The 21,494-nt window shown below is 39.4% G+C and overlaps 1 protein-coding gene and 1 long non-coding RNA gene across 4 annotated transcripts; one reads left to right on the forward strand and one right to left on the reverse strand.

Annotated features, from left to right (window-relative positions):
* Positions 1–39: 39 nt before the first annotated feature.
* prrt4b (proline rich transmembrane protein 4b) lies at positions 40–19,694 on the reverse strand. Of its 3 annotated transcripts, none has more exons than XM_043236518.1 (4): positions 19,461–19,589; positions 13,731–14,868; positions 8,700–8,813; positions 41–3,093 (listed from the first exon to the last, which is right to left on the reverse strand). In XM_043236518.1, exons 2-4 carry the CDS (start codon positions 14,779–14,781, stop codon positions 1,052–1,054), a joined length of 3,207 nt encoding a protein of 1,068 aa, XP_043092453.1. In that variant the 5' UTR covers positions 14,782–14,868; positions 19,461–19,589; the 3' UTR covers positions 41–1,051. The 3 variants fall into 3 exon arrangements, with proteins under 3 accessions (XP_043092454.1, XP_043092453.1, XP_043092452.1); XM_043236517.1 differs by having other exon boundaries at positions 8,700–8,816; XM_043236519.1 differs by lacking the exon at positions 13,731–14,868 and having other exon boundaries at positions 40–3,093; positions 19,461–19,694.
* On the forward strand, positions 6,071–19,261 carry LOC122342587. Its single transcript, XR_006250603.1, has 3 exons — positions 6,071–6,731; positions 7,214–7,359; positions 19,131–19,261. It is a non-coding gene; the product is annotated as an uncharacterized LOC122342587 (long non-coding RNA).
* Positions 19,695–21,494: the final 1,800 nt, after the last annotated feature.

Raw genomic sequence — 21,494 nt, forward strand, 5'->3', positions numbered from 1 at the left:
TATTTGTGCATGAGACATAATTTTTTAATATATTTATTGTAAATCTCCAACAGCCTCTAATGACAAACATTAGATGTATCAGCAGTTTCTCACACGTTTTCAGAACATGCACGCTATAAAATGTACAAAGTAATTTTTCTTTTGAATATGTATTGAGTAACAGTGTATAGAGTTTTTGAAAACATGACATAAGACCTGGCAGATAAATAAATTATTATTGTAGTTATATATCAAATATACACTATGAAAAAGAAAAAAAAAAGATGGCAGGCTGTAGATCAGCTCGTTAAGTGCTACAGAACGACTGAACTTTAGTTATCGGCGGAATGTGCTGCAAGAATATTTGCATCCTCCTTTTTGTCTTAAGAGAAGTTTTCTTCCTCTGACACTGTCAGGCCTTTCAACAACGTAATGCATTGTTACAAAAAACAACAAGGACTTGAAGTTACCTGTGCAACTAAAGACCAGAAGCACAATGAACTTTTCTAAAGTTTGACAAAATTGTATCGGCAGGTTATACTGTATTTAATTTGAAACTATTTTCTGGCGCTAGATTGCCTAGCATTTGTGTAACGGTATATCAGTAGTTCGCACTCTCACAGTATTATTCATATAGACCAAAAAGGGATTTTGTACAAATTCATACAAACGTCACTGTTTAGCATTATAGAGAAAGTTTGAAATAAATGTTTTACAATTACAAATTTATCAATCATCAAAGAACATTTTTACAAAATCTGCCTAAGCTTCTGGCAATTGGTGGCACTTCTTAAACCTTTAAAAGGATATTGACTTCAGAATCCATCTCTTTGGAGAACTTACAGAAGCAAACCAACCTTTACAAAATGAAACATTTGGCACAGTTCTAGACCTCAAAACATTTACCTGTATGTCTACACACAGCAAACGTGTTCTGACACCTTTGCAAACAGACTCACCGAATCACCTGATCTGTCCATTACCTGCTCATCACATCACTAAAACTCTTTTGGTTCCTTCATATTTCATCACTTTGTTTTTTTTTTCTTTTTCTGAAAGTAGAGGTCTCCCCCTACAGGTCAATAGTCTCACTGCAGATGCTCAGAGCATCAATCTGTCTGCACACACTGATAAATTCTTCTTGAACAGACTGGTCAAACTCTGACTGCTCGTCCATACTGTCCTCTGACTTTAATGTTCTGTATGGTCTCTGTAAGCTTCCCTTTTGGTGGCCAGAGCTGGCAGTTTGGCTGGAATCCCCACTAAGGGTAGAGGGGGGTGGATGGTGTCCTTCTGGACTAGAGCACAAAACCAAAGAAGAGCCACCGAGAGACTGTCTGTAGAGGGAACAGGAGCTGGAGCTGCCTCTCCAGCGCTCGGGAGATGAACAGCAAGTGGAAGATGACACTGAGGGAGATGGGGATGGAGGAAATCCTAATGACGGACCATCTGGTTGGGCTTGAGAAGCAAGGGGAACTTGGGGTAGCACTTCCACACACGAAGATGTTCGGTATAGGCCTGGATCAGGAGTGAGGGTGTCTCTCAAGGTTTGGACACCGCTGGAGTTGGTCTCTCTACCATTCAGCGAGCGGTCACTGGAGGTGAAGGGTCGTAAGGGGCTGAAGAGACTCATGGGAAATAGAGATTCACTAAACAGTGCTTCATCTATGCTTCGACGCAGATTTATGGGCGAAGGAGGACGCAGGTCCGCTGTGGAATCGCTGGTACAGGATGAACCCACAGAAGGGGCACCAGTGTTAGGTTGAGTGTTGGGCAAGTCCAGGTCAAGGTCACGATAGGCCAATGCCCGGTTGCTGTGGTATAAAAGGTCAAGGCCATTCAAGCTGCTGAGACGGTCATCCACCAGTGTGTACAAAGGTAGGCACTCTGTCTCTCCATGCCCAATTGGATCACAAATGGCCAGCTTCTCCTGATGAGACAGAGTCCACTGGTAGCTCCCAGGAATGATAGGTGACTTTGCTGCAAGGAGTTCTGTCCAGCAACTTCCTGGCTGGGGAAGGTGATCAGAACAGTAAACTGGCTGAGCGACTACCAGGACCAGTGTGAGGCAGATCACTGCTTCACAAACTCGGCAGCTGAACTGAAAAGTCCACCACGGCCAAGGCCGAAAGGACTCTGCGCTTCCAGCAATTCCGAGAGCGTGCAGCATGGCATAGAGCTGCAGGCCTGCACAAGCCAGAGAGAAGATGGCACTGAGTAGCACTGCGGCCGCTGCCCGGTCCCAATCTCGGCTCTCTGCGAATGGGCAACGGTTGTAGCGTTCGGCTGGTGTCGGTGATGTGTTGTTCAGATGATAAATATGCTTGGAGTCAGCACGAACGTAGCAGTAGAACACGAAATATGCAGCTGACAGGAAAGTTGCCAGAGCCACAAAGGCACCTCTAGAGATCAAGGACAGAAACAGATAGACTTTCTGGTCAACATGGAGTAATGCAACAGGACCAAAGGCAGCAGCAAAGTGCAGAAGCACCAAGCAAGCCAGAAAACAAGGTCTCTGAAAAGCAGAATAGGACAGCTGCATACGAGAGCGCATTGACAGGAGCAGGAATACGAGGCCAAAGGCAGCAGTCATGCAGGGAAATGGTGCCTCATAAAGTAACAGTGAAGCCTCTGTGGATGCCATTCGGTCCTGGTATCCGTATGCATCGTACACTAGGGCAAAGGCCCTAGTACAGCCAGCGGCCACCAGGCAGAGACTGACCAGAGCGAAGTAGCCACAGCCTGATGGGTACTGTAGGGGCAGGCATAGAAGATTCAGGGTGGAGGCCAAAGCGACTAGACAGAACACAGTGCCCAGGCCGTAGATGTGTGCTTCCCACGCTGAACCCCATGTCGCCAGGGCACTGTTCCAATCAGAATATAGTGCCACAAACATAGGCGAGGCTGGAAATGAGTTGGGACTTTGAGAGAGGTTGGTGGAGAGGGTGGTTGTACTGTCATTTTTGCTGCTGTTGCTTAGGACAGTGGTGGTGGTGGTGGTGGGCCAAGTGTCACTAGAGCTGCAGATTCCAGAACGTTCTGCATTGCAATCAGGGAGTGCAGATTCTTGGGTAAGGTCTGCCAGCCAATCTTCAGATGTGGCGCTTGCCGTTTCTGAAAGGAAGAACAAACATATTGCTTTATTAGTGCAGAAGACATGTGTAAAGACAATAATTTAATCAATCAATGACTTCCATTTAAACATAAAAGCTGAATGGAAAGCTAGTTAAGATATAGATCAGTAAAAATACTAGGTAGTAGTAATTTTCTTCCATAATGTTTTCAGCTGAGTTTACAGATATTTTCTTTAACCCTGAAATACAGCACAATGCAATGGCTAATTTCAAAATAAAGATGAAACGCCTGTGAAAAAGTTCCTTCACATTAGCACAGTACATTGGGCCCTTTTTTGAGGACCTCTTTTTAGAGTGTATACAAAATGGATATTCCAGAACAGACAACCAAGGCAGTCATTACTGTCACCAACCTCTCTGGCAACCTATGATTTGTTTTTCTGTGATAGACATCACCACTAGAGGGCATTTTTGAGGTGTCTGCCCAGCTGAGCATGTTTCACAGAGGAAAGCCAATGTTTAGATTTGGAGATGTCTAGTGTTTTAAACCAACTAAAAGCAAAAGCTCTCAGCATGATATTTCTAACACAGGGAAAAAAGTGGGCGAACATATTTGCCCAAGTAGCAGGGATTGGTGAACTGCCATGAAAAGCAGAGATATAACATCAGTTGTTTGTATAAAAATGTAATTGTGATTGTATTGTTTGATTCGCAGATAGCTTCGGGAGGAGGCTGCTTTTTTAAAATTTGGTTCTTTGGCTTGGCTATGGTGCTGAGGAGTGTTACATACATTATGGTTTCTTAACCTAACAGAGCTGGAACAGCATTTGAAGTTCCATGTGACAGCTATTTCCAAATCTGCAATTGCTTCCTAATGCTTACCAAACATTTTACTTGGAAGTGATGTATAAGTAATCCAAATACAAGAACTAACATCACTGTAGAGCATGTGCATGTTATGAAAAACCACTCAGGTTTGTTTGTGGCATCTAATGTTCCACTGTAAAATGTAATAAGACTTTCAAAATATGTAAATCCCCATGCACTGGAAAGATTGCACTGCTGTGCATTTGCAACTGGTGGGCAAATCCATGTGAGATGGATGACATTAGCTTCCACAGCCATATCAGTCCTGTACATAACAGCGTGGAGATGTACGTCAGTTCTTCAGAGAATGACACATCTAATTACACCCTTTACAGAGCAGATCAGAGCCATAATTCATCTTAGCTGCCACGATCAGGCTTTCTAAAGATGCTGGTGAGTTTACCGAAGCCTTGAGACAGAAACCAAGGAGCCTTTTAGGCCAACAAAGACTACAGAAGCTAAAACAACTTATGTAAAAAATAAAGTATGGCAATATCTTTATATTTGTGCATATTTATGTGAAATTAAATATTTATATATTAAAATTGATTCGATTAAATGTTCAAAATGACTGTCTCGCCTTACAAGGTTCAAAATCTTTAAAAAAAAAAAATAAAACATTTCATAGAGTAACCCTCGCTGGGTAAGTGAAGAGTGAATTTTGTGTGACATCAACCCACCTCCACATTGTGAATGGTGAATACATCATGTCTGGATGTCGCTTGGTGCTGGTAAGACCCTGCCTCATTTTAGGTTGCTTCTGTATGCTTTTATATGTTGGTAGTGACAGACAATTTCCTGTTACACCCATAGCCAAATTAACTACTTTGTTTATGACCTTCCTCCTTTTAAAAAAGCAGGGGCCTACGCAGAATCATGGGTCACTCCCAAAGGTGGGTCTGGTATTTTTTGCACTGGTTTTGGCTTTTTTGGCTGATGACCACCGCTATAATTAAATATACTCATCGTGCCCAGTCGGTGGTGAGCACTGGCTTCCATTTTAATGTCAATGTGTGTGTGTGTTTCTTTTTGGTTTTTTTGCTGGTGGGAGTAGATAATCAAACCTAGTTGCACTTGATTAATGGTAGCGTGTGTGTGACAGCCACACACTGCTCATTAGATGCTTCTCTTTAATCAACACCACCACAACACTAACCACCAAGCAACGCTCATTAGATCTATAGCTTGACATCAAGATGGCTGTTTATCCACTTACGTTAAACATAGGTTACAACAAACTTCGGCTCATCGGAATCACTGATTTCATTCCAATAAAAATGTCTGATTGGATGTTCAGCTCTGATTTACTTTCCTCCTTTATGTTTCTCATTCAGAAAAAATATCCATTCTCTGTGTATTTTATTCAAGAAGAATGAGCAGAATGAATTTCTATGTAAATCCTACGAAAGCATTCATATGTAAATTGCCAAATGAATTTCAATGTGGCATGTACATACAAAAAGGATTTGGAAATGATTTATACAGAAATTCGTTCTGGATGTGTTTTAATGAAAGGCCCAGTGAGTTCAACATATCGCGAAAGATTAATTAAACGGCTTTAATTTAGTCTCCTGCTTTGCTATTTGTGTTTCCCTGTCTTCATATTTAATGATGTTAAGCTTAAAATTTTTTTGTCAATATTTCTGCGTCAAACAGAAAGGTGGAATTATACTGATAGTGAGAAAGGCAGAAAGGAGGCATTATACTGATGATACAAAAGTGACAGTAAAGACTATTTTAAATGAACTGTTGGTTCAGAATTTCACAAAGTAGTTCCACAAAGGTTTCCCCAAAAAATAAGCAACACAAGTTTTTTCAATTAAATTAAATAAACCAAATGCACCGAATCAGCATATGAATGATGTTTGAAGGATCATGCGACACCGAAGACTGGAGAAAAATGTATCTTTGCCATTACAGGACTAAATTACATAACAGTTATGTAATTCAATCCGGTGTTTGCACAAGACTGTACATCTTATGTTTGAAAATAAGATTCCCGATTCCTGAATCGATCATATTTAAACAACAAAAACTGCTTCAGAAGTATCAAAGACCAAACAAGACCAATTAAAATAAAGACTGAAAAAGAACAATGAAGCAAAAATGTATTAAATTCTGTTACAGATGCCCTGCTTAAAATATCAGCATACCAGCTTGAACAAACCAGTTTATACCAGCATGGAAATAAACGCTTAACTCAGCAGGGTAGTCTCTTGCTTTCTAGATGCTATTAAATGCCAATCTAAGTCGAATGAGCTCTCGATAGCGTGAATGTGTCCAGCTGTCTTGATGAGAATAATTAATGTTTAGTTTAACTAAAGGGTGCGAGCAGGGAGTGTCACTCAGACAAGTGTATGGTGGGCAAACACAGGAAGAGGGTGGAGAGAAGGCCGGGCACTGATAAGAGTAGTACACCCTCTTCATTTCCTTTCGCCCGCTTGTGCCCTCCACCCTCAGGGGTGTGGAAAATATGACAAGTTTCTGAACTCAGGCCAGAGTTTCAGTCCAGGAATCAATCAAATCTCAATGACCCCGATCCCCGCACACACTGGATGACACTCTATTTGTGGAACTGGGTGTACATCTACCAAAGCAAAATACCTCCAGAGAACACAGACATGTAAACATAGCAGGAATTAAAGCCAGGCTAACACCAGCATCCCATGGGGTTTCCATAATGTTGTTGTTATGGCCATGCGTTATAACTGTACTGGATGGAAGTCCAGGAGGAGGGGACAGGAAGCAGACCAAAGGCAAGCGACTCTCCTGAGCCACATGGGGTTAATGGTTATTCCTTTCAAATGACAGGTAGGGTCAATTGTGTGTGAGTCTATGCAGACAACTATCTTTTGGGGTTAAATAGGCTATTAACTACCAGCTAACTATGACTCTTGTCTTGATAAACTCCTAATTTGCTGCTTCTTAATAGTAATGTAGTTGTTAGGTTGAGGTATAGGATTAGGGATGTAGAATATGGAATATACATGTAGTATAAATATTTTGCTGTAAGCAACTAGTTAATATTGAGAACTGGTCCATATTACCAATGTGTAAGCTCATTGAATCACGCAAGACGGAGGTGTAAAGAGGATCTGAGAGTTTTCCAGATTTTCAGAATGTGAGCCAACAACAAATACTTTAGGATTATGAATTCAGACACGACTCCCTGCTCCGATAATAACAACAACCTCTGCTTAATTATAGAATACAGTGCTGTATTTCATTACTAGTACTCATTCAGATTTCATCTATCCTGCCTCACTTTCAATTTCTGCTCTCTCTAATAATAGATGAGTGGACAGCAGGATAGGATGATCCCATTCATATTGATGAGGCCTGGGTATGCTGACTTAAAGAAAAGGGCAGCGAAGGAGAAATGAAGGAGACAGGAAGACCATCTGATCCACTTCCTTCCCACAGGACGTTCAATTTTCGGGTGAGGTGAATGTGTGTGCTAGATTTCGAAACCTTTTGCATCTTTAATTTGAGATACGGCAGCTGCAGTTTTGTGGGTCGGATCTCTGCATGCAGTTTACTTTACGAGACAGCCCATAAACACACAGATATTCTAGCAACCTGGTTCTTGGATCGTTGTGGCATATTTTGTCCATCTATTAATGGAATTTAGGTTATCCCATTGAATGCAGCGGAAAGAAAGTAGGTTAGGTGCCACAGAAGAGAAGCTGGGTCTAAGATGTACCTCATGATCAACAGGGAAGGTGACGTAAAATGGCACACTTAACGCCATATGTTGATAGATCTGATCTACTGAGACACGTTGCGTAACTCAGCTCTCTTGGGCAGTTTAGTGGTCAGCTTGTTTGTAGGAGGTGCCAACTATGAGATAAAAGTGCTCGCTTCTCCTCCCTTTGGAAGCAATTACTGGCAGGTAACATACAGCTGGTCGTGGTGCGCTCGGCCATACCATACCAACAGATATCTTCCTCCAGATCACGTGGAGGAGGAGGAGGAAAAGTTTGACTCTAATTTTCTAGCTGATGTGTGTTTAATTTAATGTTAAAATACTCCTAATCCAGTAGTTTCAAGGTTTATTCTCTTAGAAAATGTTTTAAAATGTAATCTTTTTTGAGATCTGACATTCGTAAAGGGATATTTTAAACGAAATCTATTTATCCTCGTGTTGCCAGAAACCAGAATGTAATGATTGTCCTTTTCCACATACAATGTACAATTATAATGCATATTAGAGCTTAGAAACACCACACTACAAATGATCCATAAACACATCATAAATCTTCATTTGCTAGAAGTCTAAACATCTAGCTGTGCCTGGAGTATTTATGGCGGTTTATGAGTGAATCTGTGTCAGATCTGTGAACAAATTATAATTGTTTTGGTTAACTGGCTGATCCCCTGAATTCACAAATTAAAAGATTCACAAATTAAACTGCTCTGGTTCTTGAGACTCCTGCTCCAATACCCGCACTTGGAGTCTTTGCACCTAAGCACTTTCTTGTCTTCTTTCCTGTATTTGTCTGGCTCAAGTATTCAAGTGGGCATTTACTTTTGTGGGCTGATACTTTTGTGATAAACCATGGGATTGGAATGCCATGAATTTGAGTAAACTATGACAATTTTTATTCCCATAAAAGTTAGTGGGCAGCTTGACTGTAGTGCTATTTACTCAGGTTGAAGGTTTCCCTATTATAATTGTATTTTGAAAACTGGATCATGTCCCAAGATGAAAATCCGAGTATAATTATCACAGGTGTGGATTACATAAAGGCGCGTATTGCATCAGACCGTTTTAATTACCTGCGTTCTTGAGAGTCGTCGGGCTAGCTGATGTTGTCAGTTCATTGTGTTGCTTATGTGTTGTCAGATCAGCACTCTTCCCCGTTTTCTTATCACCTTCCTCCCATGGAAAGCCTGCTGGGAAAACAGAGCAGACGAGTCTGAGAATGTGGTGCTGAACGAAAGTTATGACTGAAAGAATGGAGAAACAGGAACATTTTCTAACCTAGTTATGTCAAACAGATTTCTGCAGTATTCTGGGCCAGGATTCAGTGGCACTTGAGTTGGCATCTCATTGTTTAATTACAATAGCTTGACTTTCATGTTTGAATATGCACAGCCCACTCTACAGCGACTGAACTTCGTTACGGATCAGAAACAAAAACCTTATCTCTGTGACGACGAAGCAGGATTACCGGACTAATCCGAAGCAAAACTTTGCTATGAGAAAAAGCTACAAACAGACACTAAGACGTGTGTGGCTGTGTAAAGCTCACACATACCTTACTAGGACCGAAAAGAGACCTGACACAATGAGGCCAGAGTGTTTAATATCTGGTTACTGGTCAATGATTCCCACGGATCCAACTCAAATAGCTTGCATTAAGCTTCAGTGTTTGTTACATTCTATACTAATAGGCTTTACGATGGATTATTTACATTTCCAAATGTGCAACTATGCAGATGTTTGGACATAAGTGTGCATATAGACTCTATGTATGGATGTGTAGCGTCGATGTGCCCATATAAATGTGTAGACTTATGTGTGCCTTAGGCTGAGTGTTATAAGCTTTCATTGCTTAGACACAAACATGACCTTTAGAGTGACTTGAAGACTATTTGTGTGTCTACATGAATTCCTTGTGGTAACTGCTTAAGACCTGCATGATATTCTTTTTCTTTGGTATGTTGTCAGGAACATTTCACGTCTGATCACAGCAGATCTTCTTTCTGGTGCTGATATCATCTCTCATTAGCATGAATAATGAGCTCTGCACCAAACCAAGCAGGGAGCCTACGAGAGGACAGTTAGTGTGTGTGTGTGTGATTGTGCGCAGCTCTACTCATCCTCTCCTGGCAGGGGTTCACTCATGCTAAACCATCAAGCATCACTTGGCCACCACTTGATTTCATGATTCTCTATAAAATCTAGATCGATCTGTCTTACTGTCTATCTATCCCTCCATCTGTCTAATCCATCTTTATCCATCCATTTACATTTTTATGTAGCCATCTATATAAATCAATACATCCATCTATATATCCATCTATAAATCCATCTATATGTCGTTATCTATCATCTTTATATATCCATCCATCTCCGTCCATCAACCCCGATCTAATCCATCAATATCTTTCCAACATTGTGTCAATAACAACAATAATAACAACAGCAATTAGTTATTATTGTTGTAGTCCTTTCGATAGCACAATTTTGGCCAAATTGTGCAACCCTGAATTGCAATCTTAAAATTTCTAAAACAAAAACAATAATGTATTTATATATTTATTGAAATATGTCCATCTATATAATCATTTATTTCTATCTACATATGCATTCCCCCAACATTAGCTTTTAGCTGAATTACTTTCCGCTGTCTCTTGATTAGTGATTTAGAGATTCTGTCTATTGCACCAGCTGTGTTCAAATGAAGCGTCAAACGTCCCCCATCACTCTCCGTTAGAAGCCCCCAGATCACCAGTCCTCATTAGATGATGAGAAATGTTCTCTCAGAGCTAGTTATTCATCTAAGAACCCCTCTTTACCTTCATCTTCCTGCCTTGTTCTCTTCTACTCTCTTCCTCCTCCTCCTCCTCTCTCCCTGGTCACCATTAATAAAGAGGGAATTAGATCAGAATTTGTAATTTTGACCCTTGCACAGTGTGACATAAATCATTTAATCTCCCTCATGGGGCTGAATGTGTGTGTTTGTGTGTGAGATTATGAAAATATTGCAATATATTCGAGTAAAAAAGGCCAGTCTGAATTTCATATAAAAAAAAAATCACTAAATTTCCTTCTATTTGGATTCAGTAAAGTCGCACATAATTCCCTCACAGGCAGTAATGATTTGGTTAGTCTAGACGCTTTGAGAGAGCCTAATCATAGGATTAACCTTCTATGAAATGACAGTGAGGTAAACACTTTAAACGTGCAGTATTGTGAGTGTGTGTATGTTCTAGTGACAGCCTGCACATGCCTCTGTCCTCAGCTTACCCAAAACACACCACCAACAATATACTACATGGCACGGTGTTGCCATGACAACAATCACATTGTAACCAGTCTGAGAGCCGTAACCTTGACAACCGTTTCGTTTATGATCTAGCATATTAACAACCTTAGAGTTCAGTGGTATTTCATCCCAAAGAAATATAGAATTTGCAAAGTGATGAAGATTTTGGAACATTTTCACAACTGAATGTGTTCCAACCCAATTCTGACAAAATGTTTATTTGAATAAAAAGAATTTTTGCAGATAAAAAGTTTTTTTTTTTCTTTTGATTTTAGCGCGATAGAGAGATATACGTTTCTAAGTCCACAGAAATGCAGTACTTGTTGCCATAGATAATTTTTTTTCTTGTGGTATAAAGGTTTGCCATAATGAATAAGTTGTATTTGTCTGAAATGTGTATATTAAAGCATTTTACTCATTTGTATCTATAAAACCATCACTGATAAAAGTGATGATGGATTTGGTATTTCAGTTGGGATACTGTGGGATTTTTATATTGTGTAATGCATAACAGTTGCGGTAAATCATGCATTTTATTGGATTGTGATAGGGTCATTGGACTAGTTTCATTTATTTATTTTTTTTGCAGACCTGGCAACCCTGCATATGACCCAGACAGTGTTTAAGAGACTCAAGCTTGTTTCCTTTTCCAGTCTATCACTATTCCAACACTGCTTTCTTTCCTGTGTAATGCTCTGCTCTTTCCCAGTCTACCCTCCTCCTCTCAGTTCCAGTGTGGTAATTGACCTTGCTCTCAGCTCTGGCGTGTTTTTGAGGTGGGGGATAAGCAATTTGTGGCTGCCTGCACCTCCAGAAGACAAGGTGACCCAAACATTAGTCAATAATTTGCTGTTTCACACACCCACATACCCACAAATGCAGAGGCAGTGTAACATGCTCTTTAGAGCATGAGCCACGTTTCTATCGTGCCTTCTAGAAGTGCAGGGAGCATATCTATGTGAAATTCTATTTGATGTATCAGTTGCTAAATTTACACTTTTTATATAGCACCACAATAGAATCAATAGGGTTGTAGAATCACCTATGTGACTCGTTTGGCATCTTTTAAAAAAAAACATATTTTGATCACCAGCATTGTGGAAAGAAACTCATATATATATATATATATATATATATATATATATATATATATATATATATATATATATATATATATATATTTCACCCAAAAAAATGTAATTCTGTCATCATTTACTCACTCTCATGTCGTTCCAGACCTGTATGAGTTTCTTTTTTTCTGTGGAACATTAAAGATAAATTGACTCCCCATTTCTCTTTCTGAAAATCTCTCTTTCTGTGCATTTCCTTTCTCCATCATTGGAAAAAGATTCTATGAGTTCAAAAGGAAAGGAAAAGAGAAAAGAGGACATGGAAAAACATGTCCCTGGGAGCCAGGAGAGCTTGGAAGAAAACATAATACTGAAGGGCTAAATGAGACTTATTGCTGGAAAAAAGAGAGATGCCCAGTAAACGTCAGGAGAGGCCTATTACTGCGAGAGAGGATGGATAGAGCGAATTGAAAAAAGGAGACTAAATGTTGAGAGAGGCATGCTCAGCATCCATGAACAGGCGGTGCGGAAAAACATCGTCCCTGAGGATTCACTGGCTCTGCTGACTCTGCCATTGGAATACTGATCTCATACCGCCCAACTGGCTGCTTCTCCAGTGCAAATCCCATGCTTACTGTACACATACACACCTGTCTTACCGCCCCCTTAGCTCTGGATATCAAACAGAGCCATGTCAATACTGGTTAGCATGCTTGGCCGCCTCACACGCACCATAGCTAGGTGTCTGGCACACTGCTTTCACAGATACCTGGAGAGTTTTAGTGTATGATCACCTCAAGGAGGTCTGTATTGATTTGTCTGGATTGTACCATGATCTTAGGTCTAGATCTTCTTTAAATGACTAAAGTATAGTCAGTGCTGACCTTGGATCAAAATGTTGCAAGCCTTTGCAAAAAGGTGACCCTCCAATGGGTTGCACAGACCAAATTTGACATTTAATAATGCCAGTGTTTGTAATAGATATATATGATATATAATAGATATATAGATGAATATAACATTTTTGTACAATGTAGAATTTTTTTTAAAATTAATATTATTATATTAAGAAAGCTAGACAGTTTCTTTTAATTGCAATTACTGTAATGCACAATAAAAAAAATAACATTTTCATTACTGTAACAATAATTAAAATCTGTATAATTTAAAATCAGTAAAACAACCCTCTGTTATTTTTACATGAGATTTTCATAGCATTATGGTAATGAGAATGAGATTTATTTTGCATTATATAGTAAAATCAAATGTGTCTTGTTTTTTGTAGTCACCTTTGTCTCACTCTATACATATTGTAGTAGTACAATATTCTAAATATAACTGAAAGGTTTCCTTGCCAGGAACAAAGCTCACAGACAAACTGTATAAACAGACACCAGCCATTATAGGCTATTAGAGTATTAGAATATAGAATATTATTATTCCTCATCTTACTATCAGGTGAAACAAGTTTTTTTTAACTAATTATTAACAACAATTTGCATGTTTCAGGGACTCTAAGGCTATTAATCAATTCATCAGCCTCATTGATTCTACTTCTAACCCTTGACTTGTAATCAATAAGGCTCTGCAATTCATTAAATACCCATTTTCACCTTAAATAAAGGTACAAGAAAAGAACAAATGTAATACACCCATGCCAGCTAAGGAGAGGTCAAATTGCGTCAATTTTTGGTTATCTTAGATCATATGCTTGGAAATGAAAAGGCAGGGAGGGGTTGACTTACCTCCTGCTGATGGGGAGGGAGTAGGATCTGGGCCAAAACTCTGCAATCTTCCCTCTTCTGATGGGCCTGTGGTCTGCTCCACCCACGTAAATCCATCCAGAGCCCTGTCAGTGGTTTTAAAAGGTGTCCATTCCGGTTTCAAGGCCCTGTTTGTTGTCCTCAATGTGTTTTGTCTAGTGCTGCCAGTGGTCAAAGGTTCGGTAGAGACTTCTGGTTCTGCTGGTATGATAAAATGTGTGGTTTGAAATGAAGGTATTGTTAGTTGTGACGTTGTTGCCTGAGTGTCTGTGGGTAAGGTTTGGTCACTGTCAGGGTTCACGGCCTCCGTCATCAGTCTCAGTGCTGTAGTTTGCATGATGCTGGTATTCTGAGAAGGGGTTACAGGGGTTACAGTGTATGCTTGTATCGTTAGTTCTGACGTTGTTGACTGAGTGTCTGCGGGTACAGTTTGGTCACTGGAAGGGTTCATGGTCTCCATAATCGCTTTCAATGTTGTAGTGTGCGTTGTGCTGGTACTCTGAGCCACGGATACAGTGTGTGTTTGTGTCTCTGGTTTAGATATCGTTGTTTGTGGGGTTTTCGCTGTGCTTTGGCCATTATTGGGGGGCCAGAGATCAAGATCATAGCTTTGATCAAGTTTTTGTGGTTTTTCCGTTTGCGGTTTGTTCCTGAGTAAGTCAATTATTGGCAGTTTAGCTGATTTTAAAGGCAGCAAGGTGCCTATCGCCACAGTGCTGCTTTGGAGCTCCTCAAACGAGGTGGTGGTCGGCTGGTAGTTTGAGCTCAAGTCCTCCGAAGACAGAGTATAGCGTTGTGTGGTCGCTTCTGGGAAAGTCTCGCTCACCTTTGTCACAGCAGACTCTTTACCAAACCAACTCAAACCAAATGGAATGTTAGGTTTCAGTAATCCAATATAGGACATGCCCCATCCTTTGGAGCCCGGCTTGGTCTGGGTCGTAGGTTTTGGCCCATGCTTGCTGAAAAACCCATTGACAGAGCCGAAGAGAGAGAAGACCACAAGAGTCCCACGCAGAAGCAGCATTCTGCCCATCTAATGTTGTCACGGACCACTGCTCACATGGTGTCTGAATTTCCGAGGAATGCCCGCTAGATGCACCAGGCTTCTGCTGCAAATAACCTGCAATAAACATTGATATCCTGTCAGTTCACTCCAACTAAGTTATATTATAGATCTTTTCCCATTACACCTGTATGAGAACACGTTTAATATCCTTTGAGTTTATACCAAACTCACATCTTTCTGCTGTCACAGAAGTGGCCTCAACTCTCCATTGACAGAGCAATTATAGAAGCAGGGCTCTTGAAGAATACTAATGGGAGACTAGAGGTCTCTTTGTGGCCGTGTATGTATATATGGGGGTGGTGTAGTAGGACGTACAGAGGCCCAGTTTCTTTGTGGAGCTGTGGGCTAATTTTGGAGTATAAAGCTGATGGCCTGTAGCCTCAGTGAGAGGAGTTGAATTTGATGGAATTTCTCTCGGAGTGAGACTTGGTCTCTTTTTTCTTTCTTCGCCACCCCCGCGTCCCTCTTTCTTGCTCTCTCTCTCCCCCTCATGCAATTGATTTGTTCTTGAAACTGCAATAAACTCTCTACTCTCCCACTGGGAATAACATCAGTTGTTTTTGGTCAGTAAATAGTGGGATAGGTATTTTGAAATTCTTTCATTTCATTTCTTTCTGTAACCCCATTGTGTCTCATCCATCTCTCAAAGCCATCTGTATCACAGAAATGGCCTCCTCAAGAGTCTTTTTAAAGACCTTACAGCTTAATGAGGTTTGCTTACTAGATTAAACCAACTAACCGGCTCTGAACAAATGGGTTTAAAAAAAGATGGATGGATGGGAAGGGAAAATCCAAAACATCTGCCACAATCTAAAGATATTTTAACCACTTAAAGTCTATTCGAATCTGCATTTATTTGATTTAAAAATATAGTAAAACATTATTACAATTTAACTAGCTTGTCTACTTGACTATTTTAAAACGTTATTTATTCTTGTGATTAATTTTCAGCAGCCATTACTCCAGTGTTGAATTTTTGCATGATTCTTCAGAAATCACTCTAATATGCAGATTTGATTGTCTAGAAACATTTCGTATTACCAATGTTTAAAACATTTGTGCAGTTTTTGTGGAAACTGTGATCTGTGACTGTTTCCCCCGAGATTCTTTGAATAGAACATTCAAAATAAAACAAAAAGAACAGAAAAAATGCATGTCTTTGCTGTCATCTTTTAATTAATTTAATGCATACAAATTGCTCAAAAATGAAAAGAAACGCCCATAAAATACTGCTTCCATGTCAGGAAGGTCAAGGCCAACATACTGAATTATAGGATGCAGTACCCTGTAAAAAATGTACAGCACATTCTGCTATCCAGCTATTCTTTGCATACATACCATATGCTTACTATGCATAGCAGAGCAGAATGATAGCGTCAGAATTCAAAACGGCAAACCACCATAATGCTCTCACCATTTCAGAAGCTTTTTAACAAGCGTAATCTTTTCACAGGGGGCGCAGTTGAAACCTGGCTGAGTCATAGTCATTACCGTCATCACTACCCAGACTGTTTACTCATTACCACACACCACCTGCTTCGAGCGAATAGTGTCCTGTCTTCTACAACCTCGCTATTAAAGACCGCATTACTACAGGCCAGATTTACTTGAAAATTTATCAGACGCTAGATGCAGCCCCTGGGTTTTCTTTCACACCTTCTGAAATGTTTTAAGAACAGTTTTGTCTGTGCTAAATGCCTCAGTAAGTCAGACCCCACAGGAGCTTGTTAAACAGCATCACAAGCGCTGCTGTGTGCCTGTGTCAGAGTCGGTGCCAAACAGGAAACATAAATGACTGTATAGCACTGAGCTTTACTATTAGACCCCCTTCTTTTCTTCTTTCCCCGTCTCTATCCATTTCTCTCTCTGCCTTCCCTCTTTCATTGTCATTTTGTTCTGCCGTGCGTGGCAAAGAAAGGGCCTGCCAGAGCAGGATGTAGTCACTCAAGCAGAAAAAGGGAAAAAGCGAGTGCTCGAGAGCTACTCCTGATTTAACATCACACATTTTTTTCCTCGCCTGAAATCCCTGCCCTGTTGGGTTTTTTTTTATATTTGTGAAATGATCCTTCACCACAGAATGTCTGTAACAATCCCTCCCATTAAAACTTAATTCTTACACTCATAATCATCCTAATAACAATTGCAATTATCATTCAAACTGTCACAATTGTCACTATCCTAATTCACTAGTTCTCAAATGGTTTTGTTTCAAGATCCAGATTTTGTAATGATCATCCAGCAGAGGCCCAGTAATCATACACTATTTGAAATATGGTTTTATACTTCGAACAGCCTATTCATGTTGGCATCTGCTTCTTTCTTTCACCAAGTGACAGATTCATTTTATTTGTCAAAGTACAAATTGCAGTTAGACGTGAAACAGATTTGACTTTGTGAGAGGAATCAGCCATGACATTTGTTATTATTTACGAATTATTGGTCCCTGTATAACTGAACAATTAAAAGTTAATATGCATCTAACTGGTCCATTTGAAAATGGATTTAATAGCTGTTTTATAGTTTTACTAGCTTAACAACATAAGCTAACAACAAAATTACAGACAAAAACACAATATATAAAGAGATTAAAAGTGGTGTGATTTTTTTAGTACACTGACATTTAAATTCTTGGGTCAGAAAGACTTACTTTTAAGCTTTTGATATGGAAAGATTTTTCTCTCCCTTTTAAATGTTTATAGGACTAGTCATTTTGCTTTCATGCATATATACAATAGTATTTTAAAATGTATCTTTCAGCATTTTTTTTTAGCCGTCCAAACAAATCTGGACCCACCAGTTGAATACCACATCCATCATCATCTTTTGTAAACTAAATTTTTTAACCAACACATACACAGTAGTGATTCGACTTAATCAGACGAAAGAGGACCCGAATGAACCCATCAGGGAGCCGAGAGAAGCCTTTAAGATCAGAGTTAAGGTCAAAATGTCCTTCTCTCAAATATATGTGTGTTTAAAGTATGTCTAGCGCTGAGGACCCTCTTAAGTGGTGACGGATCGACCCATCATGATATCAATTATTTTAACAGGCCTCGAGACATGCATGACGGCTGTGGGAATCATTGGTCCACGCCTTTATGAAATCAAATGATTTATTCTCTGAGCCTTTCTGCTTCTTATCCTATAGACAAGATGGGGGAGGGGATATTTATGACCTGCAGCCATAAAGAGCACAGGAGTTTTCCTTTAAACACAGTCTAAAGGTTTTTAGAGACAGCGAAAGCCATTAGCCTAACCTTAACCTCAAATTAACCCAACCATGAACCAAAGCAGCCTTGGTCTGGTGTATTATGGTCCAAACACAGCTTAGTCCTAAACAAATGTTTTTTTTTTTTTGTGGTTAATCCTAAACTACAAAGAATTTTACTAGCTAGTAAAATAGCTTAAACCAGGATTTGATCTAATTAATTTATACATTTTATCGATATTTTAAGATGTTTTTTCACTAATTAAGTGAACTGTGGTTGAAAAATCTCGCTATGTCAATAAAACCACACCAAAAAAGAACCATCAGTAGTTGTACACTAGGTTTATTAGATACATTTATCTATATTATTATTGATTCATATATATAAAAAAAATGGTGTGATTGTTAGTTGGTGTCATTTTAAGAACCAGTTCAATTGTAACACATACGCTAGTCAACTGGACACAACAACATCAAACCAAGGGCAATGTCCGGTTTTAAAGCACCCCTTAAATCACCTCAATCGGCCGGTTCGATGGAGCATTGAATGTGTTGTTATTTTACACAATGTTTCTCCTCCCATTCCCTCACACTGCAAAACACTGGGCTCAATACTGTTGACTCCATGTACACAATCATTTTCCACATCATCGGCTCTGCGTCCTCACGGCTGTCGGTTGCCACAGTGTTCACGTTACGATGTCGCAGGCCTGAATGAATCTATTAATTTATGTTTAGCTTGCATGCGCATGGAAATCGATGAATTATATGTCCTCGTTATAGTTGTTCGCTCCCAGCCATCAACCGTCAATGCTGTTTGTTTCACTTCTACCAGTATCAGTGTGCACGCTCGAAATACTCATAAACGTGATATCTGACATGTCCATCATCTGACATGCTAATCAACGTGGTCCAAGCGACCTGTTGACATTTGTGATTCTTTGCCAATTTCACTGTGAATTTCCAAATGTTGCAAAACATTTTCACCATTTTCCGTCTTGGCACGCGCACCGTGCTGTTGCTCAGAAGAAGTCAATTACACTCGCCCGTGAAAACATGATAAACGACCTGTCACGTTAATGTTTTTCTGGGCTTTTCTCTTTTAAAGCATCCGGATCACCTGATTATCTCGAAACGCACAGGCTGCTACGCCGGCTGCCTTCGCCATGGTTACCGGAGGAGCAGAATGCGTCTGAAACGCAGAGCTTTTCCCACACCGCGCATATGTGAAGGTCTGAGAAGGTACGTAACCATCCGTTCGGCACAATCAAGAGCACGAGCCATGGTTGTCAATCAAATACAGATGTTTATGGACCTGGCTGAGACTGTCACATACGTGCAGCGCACCTAAATCAGGAGATTCAGGCATCTGCAGCGATTCTGTAGCCTCTCTAACGAAACATTTCTTGAGAGATGAAGGACAGAAGGAGAAACTTACCTTTCTGCCAGCGGAAGAGAGCAAAGAGAGAATCCAGAGGAGCCACCAGCACTCCACCGCAGGAGAGCGAGATCTGTCTCTCTGAGCGTGTGGGAGAGAAATCGTTTTTGGTCGCACACTCTCTCTCTCTCTCCCTCCCTCTTCCTCTCTCTCCTCCCCTCTCCCGCTGCATCAGTAGTCTAGTGTAGGATTCAGATGCACAATATCTGGTCACACCTCACTGAGCAGATTGTTAGAGAGCAGAGAGCAAGCACCGCACAAGCAGGCGGCCGTCAAAGAATTAAGGATCCTGTAAAGATGAAAAACACACACACACACAGTTAATATATAGATGCACACTACAATATACCATTACCGGCATCTATTCTTTTTCCTCACAATTTTTAAAGAAACTTAATACAATTTTAACGAGTCACATAGTCACAATTAGAACGGGTATATTTGTAGCCGTAGCTAACAATACATTTTATGAATCAAAAATACAGATTTTTCATTTATGCCAGACATCATTAGGATATTGAGTATTCATATTCATAATTCACATCGTAAGTTTCCTACTGTGAAGATATCAAAACTTAATTTTGCGATTAGTAGACTTCATTTGGACAACCTTAAGTGTAATTTTCTTAATATTTACATTTTCTTGCACCCTCACATTTATCCCGGCCAAAAATCGACCTATTCTAACAAATCATATGCGACTGGAAAGCTTATTTATTCAGCTTTCAGTTTATGTATAAATCTATGTATATATAATTCCAAATTTGAAGCTTATGACTGGTTTTGTGGTCAAGGGTCATATTTCTCTTTTTTTTTAATCACCTTTTAGACATCCAAAAGTGCATAAATAGTTTTGCAGTGTGATAAATAAATTTTAAAACGTAAAATACTGCATAGTGTTTCTTGTTGTCATCCAAACTGGAATGACATATATTCTATACATTTACAAATATTTTTGAAAGTATAAATATTCTACTTTATATTCTATAGTGTGTCAGTTAGGAAATAAAAACTTGCACGTACAATTACATAATTACATTATACAAGATTTAGAAGTTGTAATATTTAATAGCAATTGCATTTCAATAAAACATATACACTAAATCAATACTGTTAAATTATACACATAAATACATACACATGAATTATAAACTCACTTCTTAATTTTTTATTTACAGCGAGTTAAATACCCTAACAATGAACAGAATCCCTGTCTTTGAGAATCCTAACAAAAGTGTTACATCACACTTCAGCCCACAAACACTGAGTTGACTTTTGCCACACTTCGGCTTCTAGTCAATTGTACAGCTTATCTCTGATGCCAATAATAAAATCCATTCTCAATGTTCCTCCTGGGAGAGAGTATATTCTGGGATATGACTGCCTCTCTGATCCAAAGGAATTCACTAAATTTAGAAACAATCAGAATTGTCCCATCCCAAGGAAACATCATTTCCTGATTGAAAGCCCAACTTTGTCCAATTGGATGGAGCCAGCTTGACCTCTCATACAGTACACACACACACACACTCTACTACTATTTTTTACCATTTACCTTTTACTCCAGATCACTACTGTATGTCTCACGAGAGCAGGGGTAATGTTTTTGAGAACAGAATGTATTAAGGTGAAGTGCAGAGCTTTACTGAGGTTTAGGGAACATGCAGGCTAACCAGCTGTTATGTTCATCATCAACAGTTAAGGTTCTTGAAGTATACGAAGAAGACAATGTAAAAAAATAAATCTGTGATTGTTTACTCAGGCTCATGTCGCCCCAAAATTTCTGATTTCTATGAAACACAAAAAGTATATATATATATATATATATATATATATATATATATATATATATATATATATATATATATATATATATATATATAAAAGTCATGTTTATGCATACAATGAAAGTCCAAGTATAGTCTGGACCACAACATAACTATATATTTTTTGTGTATATTAAAAAAGAAAGTCTGGAACAAAAAACAATAGTTGTTTCAACTTGAAATAACTTGTTACCCCCCGCTACCTAAA

The sequence above is a fragment of the Puntigrus tetrazona genome, chromosome 4 (assembly GCF_018831695.1).
Source record: "Puntigrus tetrazona isolate hp1 chromosome 4, ASM1883169v1, whole genome shotgun sequence".
NCBI classification, from domain to species: domain Eukaryota; kingdom Metazoa; phylum Chordata; class Actinopteri; order Cypriniformes; family Cyprinidae; genus Puntigrus; species Puntigrus tetrazona.

Bases quoted from the DNA above. Each gene is read 5' to 3' on its own strand.
- prrt4b (XM_043236517.1), bottom strand. From the start codon at position 14,781: ATGGGCAGAATGCTGCTTCTGCGTGGGACTCTTGTGGTCTTCTCTCTC. The intron at 8,817-13,730 runs GTAAGTCAACCC...CTGTTTTCCCAG, and splicing joins TCCCTCCCCATCAGCAGGAG to CAGGCTTTCCATGGGAGGAA. The intron at 3,094-8,699 runs GTAATTAAAACG...TCTTCCTTTCAG, and splicing joins GACGACTCTCAAGAACGCAG to AAACGGCAAGCGCCACATCT.